Source organism: Anser cygnoides, chromosome 10, assembly GCF_040182565.1.
Source record: "Anser cygnoides isolate HZ-2024a breed goose chromosome 10, Taihu_goose_T2T_genome, whole genome shotgun sequence".
NCBI classification, from domain to species: Eukaryota; Metazoa; Chordata; class Aves; order Anseriformes; family Anatidae; genus Anser; species Anser cygnoides.
In genome coordinates this window covers 2,370,067-2,386,686 of record NC_089882.1, presented here as the reverse complement: position 1 = coordinate 2,386,686, position 16,620 = coordinate 2,370,067, and the positions used below count along the sequence as shown (strand labels likewise).

Below are 16,620 nucleotides of genomic sequence, written 5' to 3'. Positions count from 1 at the left end.
GTGATGTACTCTATAAAAAGAGAACAGAATACAGCACTCCTGATTTCTTCTACACTCAGTTTAAGCCATACTTACTTGAAAGCAAGATGAATAGGCCAAAAATTCTTTAGAAAAAATGTTCTATAATCTCAATGAATTAGAAACTTAGATTTGTACGCTAAATAAACCTTATTTAAATTTTAACAGATTTTACATTTTTATAATTTCAGAATTTTAGGAATTTCATATTGTAAATTCTGCAACTCACAGTATTTGTAAATTAAAATTGCAATTACAATTTCAATTTTAATCAATTTATGTTTTCATAAATACCTCCTAAATACACATTTACACTGTCCCACAGTATCTACAGGATACAGTTTTAGTATATGGCTGATTACAATAATTACATTCTATAAAGGAATTTGAGAGTATCAGAAGTCATTAATATCTGCAGTGCCAGGTGGTCAAAACCAGGAAGCTCACAAGTTGTTTTTTAATTAAATCCTCTTATTTCGAATACCCTTGGAATGACTTATCAAAACTTGTACAGGTGGACAACAAGTTAGTGTCAATTTAGTCATTTCCTGTTTAATATACAAAGATATAATTTACAATGAATTTAAGGAAATAAAAACCTGTTTGGACAGAAAGGAAAACTTACTGCACAGTCTCTGGGGAAACAATTTTAAAATACACAAGACTTTTAATGAAGCCGTACACATTTGAACAACAGCCTCCTTATCTTTCATGCCACGTTATTATCTAAACTATGAACCCTTTAAAAGGTCTAAATTAGAGCAGGAAGATCTTTTCACCTTCAATTATAGGTTTCTTAGCCTTTTTAGAAGCACCTTTGAACCTTACACAACAAATTGCTGGGAGCTTTGAAACAGATCTGTATTCCCACGTTGTTCAAGGATTTGTAGCAACTTATAAAAATAATTCCTATATACACACATGGTAAATACACAAATTCTGTAAATGTTTGGCGACTGAAGAGCCATTTCTTTTTTCTGGGTTTGTAATATACTTGCTGCAAAAAGGTCCTGGTATACAGCTATGGCTCTAAGTACGACGTCAATACAAAAAAAATCTCAATTTTAATAGTATGGACTACGTTCTCGTATAAAGGGTGTTTGGTTTTTTTTTTTGACAGTCTCCTTTAATATACATATTATTTCTCATCTTCATTCTATGACTACTCAGCTATCTTAATTCCAGCACTGAGTTCTCTATAAAGTTGCATAAGTTTGAGACCAACTGCCAATATGTCACTTTCATGTTTAAATAGTCAAGAACGTATTTATTAAACTGAAAAAAGGACAATATGTTAGCCAAAATCTTGGCTGAGAAGATATGGTGCACAATGAAGAATGTTTCTATAAATAAAGGTTTCAGTGTGCACATATAAGTTAATTTTATACTCTTATTAACATACCCATACATACTCAGGATGGAAAAGGACCCTGAAACACAGAACTTCATTTTTCAGGCTTGCCTACTTAATACAGTGAAAGAAGAGGAGTTTTAAATTTCTGACTGCTGAAAATCTCAAGTTTATTTTCAAGACTGAATACTTATGCCATTGGCTGACAGCAGGACAAGAACCGTAGTAGAAAGTCAAATGCAAGAAGGGAACATATTTTTTGAAATACATAATTAACAAGAGAAAAAAATTCTTCTGCAATTTTGTTTGTCAGCTGAATTTCTACATTGCATTGTTACACACCTATAAAGGACAGGAAAGGATAAACTTCTGATGATTTATTATAGTCCTACCCATTCAATTGCAACAAATTTGACTTTTTAAGTAAAAAAAAATAAAAATAAAGCAACAGTAGTCCGAGAATATGCAACACTTGTTAGACTCGCATTATATGTGTAATCCTGTAAGTGAACTTAATAACACTGACTATGCTAATGTGTTGTTCAAAAGAAACACCACACCATGAAAAATCTCTACTACTTGTTTAAAGCAGCCACTGTGGAAGTTGTATATACAAAAATGTAGTCCTCCAAAGTCAGCAATGGTACATTTTTGTAATTCTAAAATATGTTCTTAAAAATTAAATACACTTTCTTTTCTTTAAGACTGGAAGTCTTTCAAGAGATAGTGAAAGAAACAAAGTCACCCTTATTTCATAGGAAACTTCAGTGCAATTTACACAGGCTTATCAACAATAATTTCAAAGTAACAACTAATACCGTGGCTTAGAGATAGACAGAAAATTCATATAACGTAAAAGATAGCTCAAAAGACCCTAATCTCCCTACACACACAAAAAAAAATAATTATAAATCAAAACACAAACTTTAAAAGACAGGGAAAAACAGTAAGTTTTAATAGATTTAGTATTGTTTGCTTCCTGAAGCTCCCTAGCTATACACTGTACAGACTCTAGTACTTACAGTGTCAAATCCTTCCTGCAGACTTATTTACATTTTTTCTCAATAAACCTCTGAGGTCAAATCAATCCAAAAGAAATGCTGAAGTCACTTTCAGTGAGATCACAGATACCTGCCTCCATTAATGAGGATTCCAATCAAAGAAAGCAACCAGAATTGTTTTAAAATGCCCTCTCTATGACCCTGCTCCTCTGAAGGTCAAGTGCACTATCATTCCCTGTAACCAAGGAAGCAGAATCAACGTGTTCCTGCTGTTTTGCCAGCTGCTGAAGGAGTTTGTCTAATAATAAGATTAATTTCATCTGGGGAAGATATTCCCAGCTTATCAAGCTTCCCCCCTCCTTTCTTAAGCTCCTCAACCTGCACTCTGAATATTTCTTAAACGAAATTTGAGAAAAGAGCTTGTCTGCATTTTAATTATTTTCAAATTGGCAAAATTTAAAAGGAAAATCCACCACGTTTCCTGTGGAGCATCTTTAGCCTTAAAGTTTATTAACCTAATGTATTTAAAGGAGCGTAGGCCACTCTAAACTTGTCCAGATCCCACAAATATGAAGTAGCATGATCAATCTTGCTACACTTAAGAATTAATGCACTAAGTTTGTTATGCCTGGGTGATTCTTGTGATTAATTTCTATCGCAAAACATTTGGATGAAGGTGCAATGATGATTGATGAATGAAAACAAAATAAAGTATTTAGAAATTCTTAGAAATGAGAAATTTTAAGTTATGCTACCTGAACTTCTGGCAAAAATGACTGTACTCGACGTTGTGGTCTCTTTTTTTTGGTGTGTGTGTTTTTTGTTTTGTTTTTGGGGTTTTTTTGCAAGTAAACTTGAATACAGTGAATTTTCATTAGCAAGTCTTATGTGTGACCTGGGGATATTTAAGTTGATCTGTTATATTTTAACTTCAAGGACTCCCAACCTTAGCTCTAAAACGTGCTCATTATTGAAAACAGGCTCTTTACTTGATAGAAAACACAGTTATTTACTGTACAACTATCTAAAAATAGTAACTGTGAATAATTACTGTAACTACAGCATTGCATTTACAGCACAGATACAACTTAAAACGTCAGGTCAACTAATTGTTAGGTAGTGTGGGGGAAACTATTATACATGAAATCTTAAACATGTAAGAACACCCACCGAAATTATAGTTTTATTATTCTTGTGCTAAATATCTGACCCCATACTTAATAACCTTGTAACACTAGACTTTTATTTGCCTTTCAAGAAAGAGGTTTATAATATCTAATTTGCAGCTATCTTTCCTGGAACAAAAATTGAATCCTGAATATAATAATGTTCTATCACTACATAACCCTCTGCTCAGAAATATATTTCCCATCTCTGAAGTTCAGAACAGCTGCATTGCAAAGGTGGAATCTTTGTAAGACTTGAGCAGAAATTATAAAGAACACATAAGAAAAAAAAAGACTAAGTTGCTTGTTTTTTGAATTGAAAGACAAGTTAGCAGAGTAATTGAAATCCGAATTAAAATATAAAACCAACCAGCTATATAGTGTCCTGTAATGTATTGCCTATCTGCCCTAGTAAATCTCAAAGACTTGAGCAAGAAATATATATACAAAATGCATATTTAACTATGAGATGTTAGATTTTTAGGTCATTTGGGGTTAGATTTTTAGTTCCATCAAAAAAACACTAAGTATTATATGCTGCACAGATATAATACAAAGACTTTCATTCATTTTTATATGACATCAGATATGCTACTGTAATAAACATCCATAGTAAAGCAGAATTATTATTTTGTATCTTTAGAGTTTCTAATATCAGCAGAAACATTGTTATAGAACAATGTTGCAAGAGTATATTAATAATGAGTTTATTATCAAAGAATTACAGAACAGTCTGTGTTGGAAGGGACCTCACGAGATCATCACATCCAACCTTTCATAGGAAAAGAGAGCCTAATCCAGCACCCTCTTGAACTGCATCTTTAAAACCTCCAGTGATGGGGATTCTATTACATTCCTAGGGAGTTTGTTCCAGTGATCGCCTCTTCTAACTGTTAAAAAAATAAATAAATAAATCTTACACCAAGACAAAGCCTCATCTGGTACTTCTTGTACTCACTGCCACTTGTCTTCTCCACGTAGGTCCTTATGAAGAGAAAAACTCCATCCTCTTTGTAGCCACCCTTTAAGTACTGGATCATGTTTAATATTAATCATATTATGCTTAATACAGTAGCGGGACTCTCAAGAAGATTCTGAAATTATTGTGAATTGTAATTTTCACAGTAAAACTACTCAGAATTGAATTCAGATATCTATCATTCTGCTTAGAATCTAACTTTTGTTCTTGTATGTATTTCACTTATTGGAAATGTCATTAATACCTCTTGCATGTGTCTGCAGAAGACCAGGACCTATCTTGTACTGGAATTTTCGCTACTGTGTAGAGAGATTATGGAATTCGATCTATATCAACTGGAGGGAGCAGAAAAGATAAGCCATCAATATTAAATGTAATTTTAGGACTTAGGACGACTTGACATCTATGTAAGCAGTTTTCAGATTCACTGCACTAACCAATCCTATCTGGTATTGATTAAAAACATTTCATGCTCTTCTATGCATGTGATTCCCTTAAAAGTTCATGAGGACACAACCAATATTTCAATTTTAGTACCCACAGAGCAACTAGATACAAGTAGGCAGAATGGGAGAAGAAAACTTCACAAAGCATGCCAAGTGTATACTACTGGAAGATGGAGTTGAAGTGGAAGCTAAGTGGCAAGGCATGGAGAATTGTCTGATTTGGACCAATCAAGAGAGGACTTCATTCACCTGGGCTCTCAAACTACCAAGTTTCACTAGTGATAATTTCACAGGCTGAAGTGTTTGGAAATCCATTAATTATTTGCATTAAATGCAACAGAGGATCTGCATAAATTCCAGGAAATAAAAAATATATACTTAGAAACATATATATCCACTACCTTGCATCATTAAGCTGAAAAACAAGTATTTGACAAATAGGTGCATTTCTAGGGCTGGCAAAATTAAATTAGACTACTTCTACTTATTTATTGTCATTTTATATAAATATAATTATATATATATAAAGTATATATTTATATTTTTCCTACCTTTTTTTTTTTTTTTAGAAAAGTAACTAACTCTACATTTTAGTTGCAATCGTATTACATTGTATTTCTGATATCTGCCTGTGTTGGTGTAAAAACAGGACTTTGAAATGAAGGTTCTCTAGAAATTTCATGATTGTTGCTCTTTGAAATAATGAAGATTTCTTCATAGCCTTTCAGTTAAATTGCTTACTAATTTACTAAACTGACTTGCCAGTAGTGTTTTCTTTACACACACATGTAGATATGCTCATACAAACACGTACCTATTGAAAATTTAGTTAATAAGGACAGGGTTTTTTTGCTTGCTTGTTTGTTTTGTTTGTTTTTAATAGCTTATTCCCCTACCACCAAAAGTGATAATGAAGGAATTATCTGACAAATATATCAAGGGAATAAATCAATAGGCCAGAGACTGGAGGAATTTTTGAATTCATAATTTCGCTAAAGCCTCTAGTTCTTCTAACTCAAATAGAAGAACATTTCCTGTAATCATGCTACTAAAACTCAAAGTGAATGTATTGCCTGAATGCACTGGTCAGGTATCACTAAGTAGAAAACAATTGCAGAGGTACTATTATTATTATAGAAAACAGAAATTATGGCATTGTTAAAGCAACTGCAAACCAAGTATGTTCAACTGTACCCTGAAATTGAAACTTTTTACAAATTTTATCTCATTAAAGTTAAAGAGAATTTCAATGAAAGATACTGTACCAATTTTTACACCATAAAAAAACCTGCTACATCTCAAATCATATCAGAAAGACTTTTTTTCTATAAATATGTTTCCTAATGAATGTCTTTAGCTACTAAGCTAATAGGCCTTTATGAAAAGCGTATGTACTGCCTGGAAATTAATATTTGTTTCACAAACATGAAAAATATCTGTATCTTCTAAAAGTTTCAGTGATACTGTCTAGAATGAACTGTGCCGACCACCTGGACCCTTTGTAGAACGGCAGATAAATTCAGATTCAGAAAGAGATCATCCATACTATTACTGCCCTAACAGTATTCTGCTGCAATATCTTGTACAAGACATTTTAAGTCAAAGGTCATGGAAAAAGCTGTAATTCTTGGCTCATCTGCATCACAAAAAATCCTCAGACTACATCTGACATAAACGCCTGGCTGACCTATATTACACCAGAGATTATCACATCTGGTAACATCTTGAATTCAGAGTCTGCCAAGCTGTGTAAGGTATGTAGAATCTCCTTTCTCCAATATGTACTTTGTGTGAGATACCTCAGTCTGACTGAGTATGGCTAGGTCTTAACAATCAACAGTGAATTGTATTTGAAGTAAGAATGATTTGAGAACATTCAGCATCAAAACTCCACTTTGAAAATTCATCCAAAATGAGAATATGGCTACTGATAACAATAAAATATTGAAAATAAATGGCCTTATTTTGCACTTTACTAACTCTTACAACACAGTGAAAAACATATTTGATCAGATTGGCAGCATTTCTACTCTCACTTTTCATCACATAGTACTTCACCTGGATGTAAGTCTAAACTGCTGATCTATCAATGGTGTAACATGTCAGAGACATCTGAAGAGAATATGTGACAAAGATAACCAGTATTTTTTTAGTGCCATTGCAAAAGGTACTTTCAGAAAGGTCCAAGGTTTTGATAAGTTCTTTTCAGGGCACTGGGGAAACTGAATTAAACTTAAATCCTCCAGCAATGCAGCCGGCCTAAATAAGCTCCCAGTAAGCACAAGGCTCAAGATATCCAACTCCTGTGATTTTCCCCCTATAGCCTCTAGCAGGGAAAGAGAAGGACGCAATGGAACAGGAAAGGGACAGCACTAGCTACTGTTAAAAGTTCTTCCTGGTCACATCAGAACTGATGTTGGAAGAAGGAAATCGCCCTTATTCCTCCCCGTAGTGACAGCTCTACCTGAATACTTCATGTTAAAACTAAGGTGCCACACAGACAATAAACGTTCATAACAAAATACATTTTCCTTAAACAATAAGAAAACTAAATCTAAGTAGGTGCTGGGACTGAACCTGGGCCACTGATATATTGCATAGTGACAGTACTAAATAAATACTCGATAAAAGTGGCATTACTTATTTTGAATTAAGACTGAAGTATTTTTTATGCTTTTCAAAAGCAACTCAAGATGAAGAGAAGTAGCTGAAATTCCCTCTCAATTCCCTAGCTGCTCTCTGTCCTCCAATTTCATGAACAAGAAGTATAGTCAACTGCAGACACTAAAAATGAAACACTTATCCAATCTCTTCAGAAATACACAGCTGGAAAAATGCAAGCAGCAACACTGCTATAAAGAAAGCAAAAGCAGTAGAACCATTAAAAGGACAATTTTAGAAAGCCCTTAAAACAATATTCAGTACAAAATACAAACAATAGTGGAGAATACTCAGTTAACTCCAGTGATACAGCCACAGTATCATGGAAAACAAACTCAATGAACTCTTACTCAGGAAAAAAAATGGCCTACTTGCACAACAGTCCAAGTTGGTGCTAGGCATCAAAGTTTTCAATAAACTCATGCAATACCTATGTGGCTATTATGTTGAAAAACTGACACGGATACAGCTGAACATGCCAATATCTGCATTAAGTTACCCTGTTCAAAACTTGTCTCTCAACATTCATAAACTAAAATTCAGTACATGATTAATAACTTTCCTTCCACTTAATTTTCACTGATAAAAAGTAATTTTTCAAAAAAGCCTCTCATTTAAAGCAAATGTCAAGCTTTACACTAGATTTTACATACAGTATTATAGCATACTTCAAGAAAATTAGTAATGTCTTTAGCTGTATTAAAACCTGTATCTGACTGCAGACACCCAACCATTCATAAAAAAATGGTTCAAAGTTTAAAGGTAACATCAATCAACTCTTAACGAGACACTGCTGTTTGCAACTCTTTTTCCATGAAAACTGGTTTTTGTGGGGTTATGCAGCAGACAAGTGTATAATTTAAGGAGGAGGCGAATACTATAAAGAGATGAAGCCCTCTATTTACCCACCGGCCAGGAAGAAATCACAGAGCTTCATAAATTCTTGGGATGAAGCGATCTCTCCAGTGGTAAGATACAACCATCACACTATGTTACCACGGTGCATTTCCTGCACGAGGAATTACAAATGTCACATATTTTATGTGTCTTAGATGTGATTATAGACCTCAAATTCTATGAAAATACTACATGGTTTGCAGTGTTTCCATTACATATTTTTATTTCCAAGATGTTTTGGAAGACTTTTTTTTTTTTTTTTTTAATATACTTGCCAAATTGATATCTGATATAGAAAATTTGAATGAAAAATCACTTGTCAGTTTCCAGTGTGAAATTTTAGTTTTTTTGGAACTACTCCTTTGGTCTTACTTCCATCATACTCAGTAGTCCATTTTCCACATTGTAGTACAATCATTGTCATTATATACTTTAAAAGAACCAACATTTTTTAGAAAAAAATGCTGTAAATAAGGAATTTGTAATCTATTTCTGAAAATCCAATGACATTTATTACATAGAGCTTCTTCTTGAACTGAAGGTTGGGTTGTTTTTTTTTTTTTTTAATATCAAGGTATAACCTTAGTTCAATTAGTCAAAAATCCAACAAAATATCTAAGATATGGGCTTGTCTACAGAAGACTCTTAGCCTACTTGCCCTTCATTATTTATGAAATCCTATAATTATAAAATCATATGATTAAACCATAGTAACTTTGAAAGATATTAAACCAAATATATTAAACCAAATAACTTTAAACAACAAAAAACTAGTTTATTTGATTAAAGTTTGCAAACTGAAAGAGAAATTATTTATCTTCTATGGCCATATGCAGTTTGAGTGTTTGTGAGTCAATTTAAACATATTAGCCGTTGAACATCCAAACTTCATTGATTATACGTTTAAGACATGACTATATCACTTTGAGTAGATTTTAATGCTTGTATTTCATGTATGTAGACGCAAAATATAAAGCCTGATTTAAATTAATCACCCTATTGTAAATTCAGTAGAGTACATAAGTAAAACAGCTATCTTCAAACATCGTTCCAGATTTAGATGGCAACTCAAGAGATGAGCAGAAATCTTTCATGGCTAAAGTGATTAAATAATTATCATGTTACCAGAAAAAAATAAATATATATATATATATATATATTTAAAAAAACGAAAACCAAAAAACTCCATAATACAGACAAGTTTCTCTACAGCTCATGGTGAACTTTCTACATGCATTCCTACTACAGAGGCCACCAGAACAAAAAAACTGCAAACAAACCACGTATGGGTTGCACTGGTTTCTTGTTTGTTCCCCGTTGTGATGCAATACTGCTCTATAAGGATTTCCTGTTCCGTTTATGATAAATTGTAAACAGCAACGACAATCTTACATAGTGGTATCATCTGTCACTCACCTCAGCCACCTGCTGAGCCTCCACTACCTGCTGAGCCAGCACCTCCATATTGGTTGCCATGGTGAAGCAAGATCATTAGAGAACCTGTTTGAAAAAGATGCCAGCAACTTCCATCAGGCACAAAAGTTAGGGCTTTTCCTTACTATTAAAGAAATCTCTGATAGGACTTAAGAATTTACAACACTGCTCGATTTATCTGACAAATAAGAAGATATGCCATGGATGTGTGAATGTGTGTGTACGCACATATATACGCACAGTGCATGCATGTAGGAATCATAGTACTCAGAAAGCTAAGTTCTACTATTATAGGCACATACTCATTCCTTTACTTTATAAAGCCTGTCATATATCTTTTTTCTCTATTATTTAAGCAGCAAGTAAGAGATACTAACTTCATAAATTAGAAAGGACTGATTTGAATGTCAACTACTGATGCACCTTGTGGAATACAGACTTTTTAAGGAGCTGTCCTGAACTCAAAGGAAGAGAAACTTTATGATTAAAATGGCTTCTGACTATGCCCTGCAAAAGTCATTAACTCTAATAGCATGCTCTTCACATCTCTTCAGATACGGTGCAAAATACAGCGCCATTAGAGCGCCCTAAGTCTACTCATATGTATTCACAGAATCGTTCAGGTTGGAAAAGACCTCTAAGATCATCTAGTCCAACCTTCAACCTAGTACTAAAGTCCACCACTAAGCCATGCCCTGAACTAGGAAAGAGCAATCTCAGTATGGTGCTTGAGCAAATTTTTATTGAGTCAATCCGTCAAAGTGCCATGATCACCCATATTCTTACAGACATCTTGCACAATGCAGGAAATAGGCTATCACATCTAAAAAAATAATAATTTAGATAATGGAAAATACATTGTAATTATAATGTAATAGTATTGTAACTCTGAGGGGAAAATACTACTGGATTGCTTTATACTACTTCAAGTGTCTGTACCTTGAGCTTCATGCTCTTCAGGGGTTAAAAAAAAAAAAGCGCTGTGCCTCCCCAAGGGTAAATTTAATTAAGGCTTCAAATTCATGCAGTGCATTTCGAATTGTGACTTGCTTGTTACAGAGACAGAGTTCAGATCATGACCCAAGAGTAGGTAACAAAAACGCATTCCTGAATACCAGCACATACGTTTTCTATTAAACTTTCTGCTGATACTTGCAAAGCAACCATTTCACATAAAATTAAAAATAAATACTACTATCAATAGCAAAACACATAATAGGAAAACGCATTCATGTCCCCAGCACCATATACCCCTCTCCAAACTCAATTTTTACATAGCTAACATTGTTGAAGATGTCAACATTCATTAAATTAAAAAGATTAAATCTTATTGTGGTAAATTAAATGTGTAAATGACATGTATACGTCAATGGAAGATCATTTGTAACAATGCATAACCAAAACTGACACATCCGCTGTGGAAATCACGGATATGCTAGTTTCCCACACAGCTTTCTATTTTATTTTAAGTGTTCAGCCTGCATAGCGAGTTTACAGACCATTTCCACCAGACCTATCTAATATTGCAGCTTATGGATAGTTTCTCGATGTGTTCTGTAATTCCTTCTCATTGTTTTCTCATTTTTAAGTTCATAATGAAAAATAAATATATGCTTATAACATGTTTTCTCAGTGCTTTAAGATGAAAAAAACCCTGAAGATGAAATTTTTTTTTGTAGGAGTACCTTTTTAAGTCCCAATGATATCTTTGCTGTGGTAAGTCTCTAACAGATTTGCTGGTGGTGCTGTTATCCAAAGTTTTTTGCACCTTCTACCCTCCCAAGACAACAGTAAGTTGAAGCAATCAGATCAAATGCAGTTGGAAGCTCACAGACCAGATCGACATGCCAGCATTCATAACACTGACTTTCGGAGCGACGTAAGAAGCAAAATCTGCTTCCTTAGCAAAACCCCTGAGCAGTAGACTTCATAAGGAAAAAAAAAGTTCTCAAAACAAACCAATAAAAGTAGACTATAACAGCAAGGAGGCAGCTGGACCACCAGGATAACATTTCCAATGTAACAGGGTGGCAGCCAACTGCAGTACACGCAGATGAGCTACTGCACAAAATACCGTGCAAAACCAGCTCTCCCCCTAAGTTGCAGGCAAACCTCAGAGGAAAGTCACACGCTCCAGCTAAATGCTTTCTGGGTGGGACCGCACCAGGACGGCCGCAGCCGAGCCCAGCTGCGCTGCCGTCTGCGCTCATGGCCCAGCGACGCCGCCTTCTTCACACCGCACGCCTCACTCGGCCAGGCCGGGCAGCAGGGCAGCAAGCGGCTCCTCAGCGGCACGGAGGAGAAGGGGGGGGGAGGCAGGTGAGGCTCTGCCCGGACCCCGCGGGACGTTGGCAGGAAGGCGGCAGGAGGCGGCAGAAGCCCCGCGACAACGGGCACGACAGGGCACGACAGGGCACGACAGGGCACCGCGACGCCGGCGGCCGAGCCCTGCGGCCGAACCCGGCCGGGGCGGGCCCGCGGGCAGCCTCCCGCGGCGCCCATTGGCCGCCGTTCCCCGCGACCGCCGGCCCCGCCCCGCCCCAGCCGCGGCGCCATCCGAGAGGCAGCCGGCCCACTCGCGCCCCCGATTGGCTGCGCGGGCCGCCTATCAGGCCGCTGGCGCCGCCTCTCGAGCGAGAGGGAAAACACCGAGGGACGCGACTAAGCACAAGATGGCGGCGCTGGCGGGCGGCCAAGTCCCAGGCGGGGCTGCTGCCGCCGCCATTAGGCCCCCCGTTCCCCTCCCCCCGGTATATCCTTATGTCAGGCTACGAGAGGCCCGGGCGCGGCAGGAGGGAAGCGGCCGGTAAGATGGCGGCGGCCTCAGCCCCGTATGCAAAGTACCCGCCGCCCCCTCCCCTCCGCCCTCCCGGTGGCAAAGGTAAAAGGGTCGGGTTCAAGCCGCCGCCTCCGCCCGCTCAGACTCCATCTTCCCTCTCCGCGTCCCGCACTCGTCATCTCCGCGACCGTCGCCCCCCGGCCAGCGGACTGCTCTCACCGGGACCGGACCGGCTCCGACCTCAAGGGGCCCACATCCCAGCACAGCGGCTCCGCGCTGGAACACCCGCAACGGACCGGCCCCGAGCCACGGAGACCCTCCCTCCCTCCCTCCCTCCTTCCGGCAGCTGTAGGCCTCCCTACGGCACGGCCGGCTGCCGCTCAACAGCACGTTACTGAAGCCTTCACGCCCCCCCCTCTCCTCCGCCGCTCGCGGGGTGTCCCGAGCAAGGTCCCGATGCTCCCCGCCCGTCCCGGTCCGGACGGAAGCGGCCCCAGCGGCCCGGCTCGATTCTAAAAAGCGATTTTTACCTCAGGAGTTGGCGCCAAACGTGCCCTAGCGGGGACCCGGACCCGAGCCCGGGCCCGGGCCCGGGCGGGCCTGCGTTGGGTGGAGGCGCCCAGCGGCGGCCCTCCCTCCCCCCGCGAGGGCGGCGGCGGTGAGGGGCTGGCGGGGTCCGCGGGGGGCGGTGGGGGGGGGGGGAGGGCCGGGGCTGTGCCACCGAGCGGGGGGCGGGGGGCGCTTAGTGTTACGGTGTTTGCCGGGCCCCTGTGAAAGGTCAGAGTTCGTGACCCCGCCCGCCGCCGCCCGAGAGCGTCTCCGCGCTTCCTCTTCCCAGCACCACGCCGGCCCCGGCCCCCTCCATCCTGCTGCCGGGGCGGGGCCGGGACGGCGGCGGGGCGGGGCGGGGAGGGGAGGGGCTACCTGCGCCGCTGCCCGCGTTCGCGCCAACGCTGTGGCGGGCGGCCGGTGCGCCCGGGCCGGCGGCTGAGAGGGGCTGCGGGTGCCTGCGGGTGCCTGCGGGTGCCTGCGGGTGCCTGCGCCCGGGCTCCCTCCTCTGAAACGGAGGGTAGGGTAGGGCAGGGTAGCGCCCTGCTTAGGTGGAGCCCTTTCTGAGCCCTGGCGGCGCGGCTCTCCTGTGGCATGGAGTTAACTGGTACGGGGTGGTTGCTCTGTGCAGGGGTGGGTGTAAATATCCCACGGGTACGTGGGATGCGTGTCTTAGGTTTTACCGAAGACCCTGAGTCAAAGGATTTGGTGTTGACTTTTGTTAAGGCTGCCTTCAGACCATCGTGAGTTTTTGTTTCGTTTTGTAAGGTTGCTGTCACTGACTAGGGCTCACCCAGCAGAGCTGGCCGTGAGGATTGTTCTGCTTCTGAACGTGTGATTATAGGGGGTTGTGAGGTGTTCTTGCAACATACGTCCGCGGTGGTTTAAGAGCTTACCGCCTTTAAGGGCTTGTCATCAATAGCCCTCTCCGAGGCTATTGAATATTGACTCATGGGCCCAGTTCTCTGTCATAATTGTGTGTAGCTGATTTTTAACCTACACCTATCAAAATGATCTAGCTTAATTTTAGTACTTCTAGGAAGTTTCTTTAGTGTCTGGTCATTTTGACAGAAGCTGACTTAAGGAGTGGTCAGACATTAAAACTGGAAGATGTGAAGTAACAGTAACTTTTGAAATGTGTGGAAGAAAGAAGCTGGAAGCAACGATGACTTAAACAGGAGATGCTATAGTCTGAATAGTTAGAGTAAGCACCCTGATTTTAATTAGAACTGGCTGTGTCTGATAGCCTTGGTGTCACAAGACTGGAATTAATAACGCTAAGGCACATGATGTACAAACATGCTTGCAATAGATAAAGGAAAACATTTCAAAAAATGTCCTAGGTACCTATTTACTACTGTAATTTTAAATATTTTATACAACGATTTTTCAAATTTTTCAAAACACAGACATGTACATACCTCCAAAAGCCGATTACTGAAAACACATTTGCAGATTTTTTTCTACATAAAACATAGTTTTGAAGTGTAAATATTTATTTTTTCTTTTTTAAACATATATGTAAAAATTTTCAAAATTCTCATAATACCCGCATTTATGAAGTAGGTTAGATATTAGGGTATGACTTGTGGAACAGCCTCTGACCGCTTGTCTTTGAGAATTTGGGGGAAAAATGGCAATTTAATGCTTTAAACTGTGAGATGCTCATCTTTTGGATGATGGTGTAGGCAAATTTAAAACAAATCCTTAGTTTTTCCTTCTATTTGCTATCCTAAAATGTTTTTATCAGAATCATAATCAATTTTACTCTTTTTTTTTTTCCCACATCACTTATGTTCATGGTTAGGTAGAAATGTATTTCAGAGAATTTTCTTACTGACTTGTCAGTACATTTTTTGATATGAATAAAATTCTTGTTGAAGCAAGTTTGAGATTTGTCTGAGGAAGAACTGGAAATATGAACAACTGTCTCCTAAGGCCATCAAGTCCTGTCAAATATTCTTATGTAAATCTGAACAATTAAAAGGTGCAATATCCTTTCACTATATATTAATAATCTGGTAGCTTAAGAGAAAATGAAAACATTTGCCTCCTTAAACTGATGTTTTTGGGCTTTAAGGGATTTTTGTTGATAATACGGTATATATTGGCAACCAAATCCACGTGTGCTGTGGAAGGATTGCTGTGGCATAATGGAGCAGGAGATGACAAAAGACCAGCAATCGCTGGCATGCTATGCACATAAAGCAGATGTGTGCTGCTGATGATTTTTGAGCATGTTATTTCTTGATCCTGTTGGATGTGTACCGGAGCATACAGCCTGCTTAGCCACAGCTCCCAGAGTTTGTACACTGTGGGAATTTTGGTTTGAGAGGAGGTTGCACTGAAGATTTTTTTGTGTTGAAACCTAATTGATCTGGTGGTCAAGACAGAGGGTTATTTTTGTCATTACGTTGTTTGTTTTTGTGGGATATTCATCTGTTTTATATCACTGTGCTTTTGAGCATGTGGATTGTATGTATTTGTTAAAGCCTAAGGTCTGAGATACTTTGAGAAGTAGGATATTGCACTTAGACCAGTGGTCTAGTTCATTAAAGCAAAATTATATATAGTTTTGAATGTTACCACTAATTCTGTATGCTTTTCAATGTTACCAATGAGTCAGTCAGTTACTGACACTGCTGGAAGGCAACATGTGGGGAAGTGCTTTAAAGATGCATCTTCCTCTCTCTGAGTGGTATTGGAAATGAAAATGCAGTTACGAGAATTGTATATCTTGATAAACAAAGCCTGTAGATACCGTACTGAATGTTTTGCACAGTAATTTGAAAATAAACCAAATAAAATCACCTAGTGCCATCTTACAAAAATGTTCCAAGGTATAAATTGATAATTGTGTGGTTTCTGAGGTAAAAAAAAAAAAATGTTATCAGAAGTTAAAACTATATGCTTTTACGAGGGATTGTATTGTGATTTTATGCAAATAAATATACTGGTATCTCTTAACTTGTGTATTTGATGTAGTTTGTTTCCCATGTTTGAAAATAGTGAACAGATTCTGAGTTCTATGTTACGTAGTGTTGTACTAATCTCTGTAACTACGTGAAATTTTGGAAATGGTAAATTCTCAGCTCACAAGCAATTGATTGTGGTAGTGATAGGCTGGTATTTTTATTACTGTTATTTTTGGGATGCCTCTAGACATAGCCAATGCAAACATACTGCCTGTGCTCTAGTGAGATGTCTTGCCTTATTTAAAGTTAGAAACAGCTGAAAAACATTGTGACTCCAACATTTTGTGATAGCAAATTAAGGATAACAAATGGTTATGTATTCCTTGGCATTTCTTCAGTTGCTGTCCATTTTCTTTCATTCCCG

At 38.7% G+C, this 16,620-nt stretch overlaps 1 protein-coding gene across 9 annotated transcripts in view; it reads right to left on the bottom strand.

The window, feature by feature from the left end:
- NR2C2 (nuclear receptor subfamily 2 group C member 2) overlaps nt 1–13,401 on the bottom strand; it is a 46,181-nt gene extending 32,780 nt beyond the window's left edge. For 3 of the 9 annotated variants that reach the window (XM_048071234.2, XM_048071271.2, XM_048071280.2), the window contains exons 1-2: nt 13,263–13,401; nt 9,936–10,019 (exon numbers count right to left, since the gene is read on the bottom strand). In XM_048071234.2, coding sequence (XP_047927191.1) covers nt 9,936–9,995 — 60 coding nt within the window. In that variant the 5' untranslated portion in view covers nt 9,996–10,019; nt 13,263–13,401. The other 6 variants (XM_048071254.2, XM_048071262.2, XM_048071259.2 and 3 more) reach the window with 6 other exon arrangements.
- Between the last annotated feature and the right edge of the window lie 3,219 nt (nt 13,402–16,620).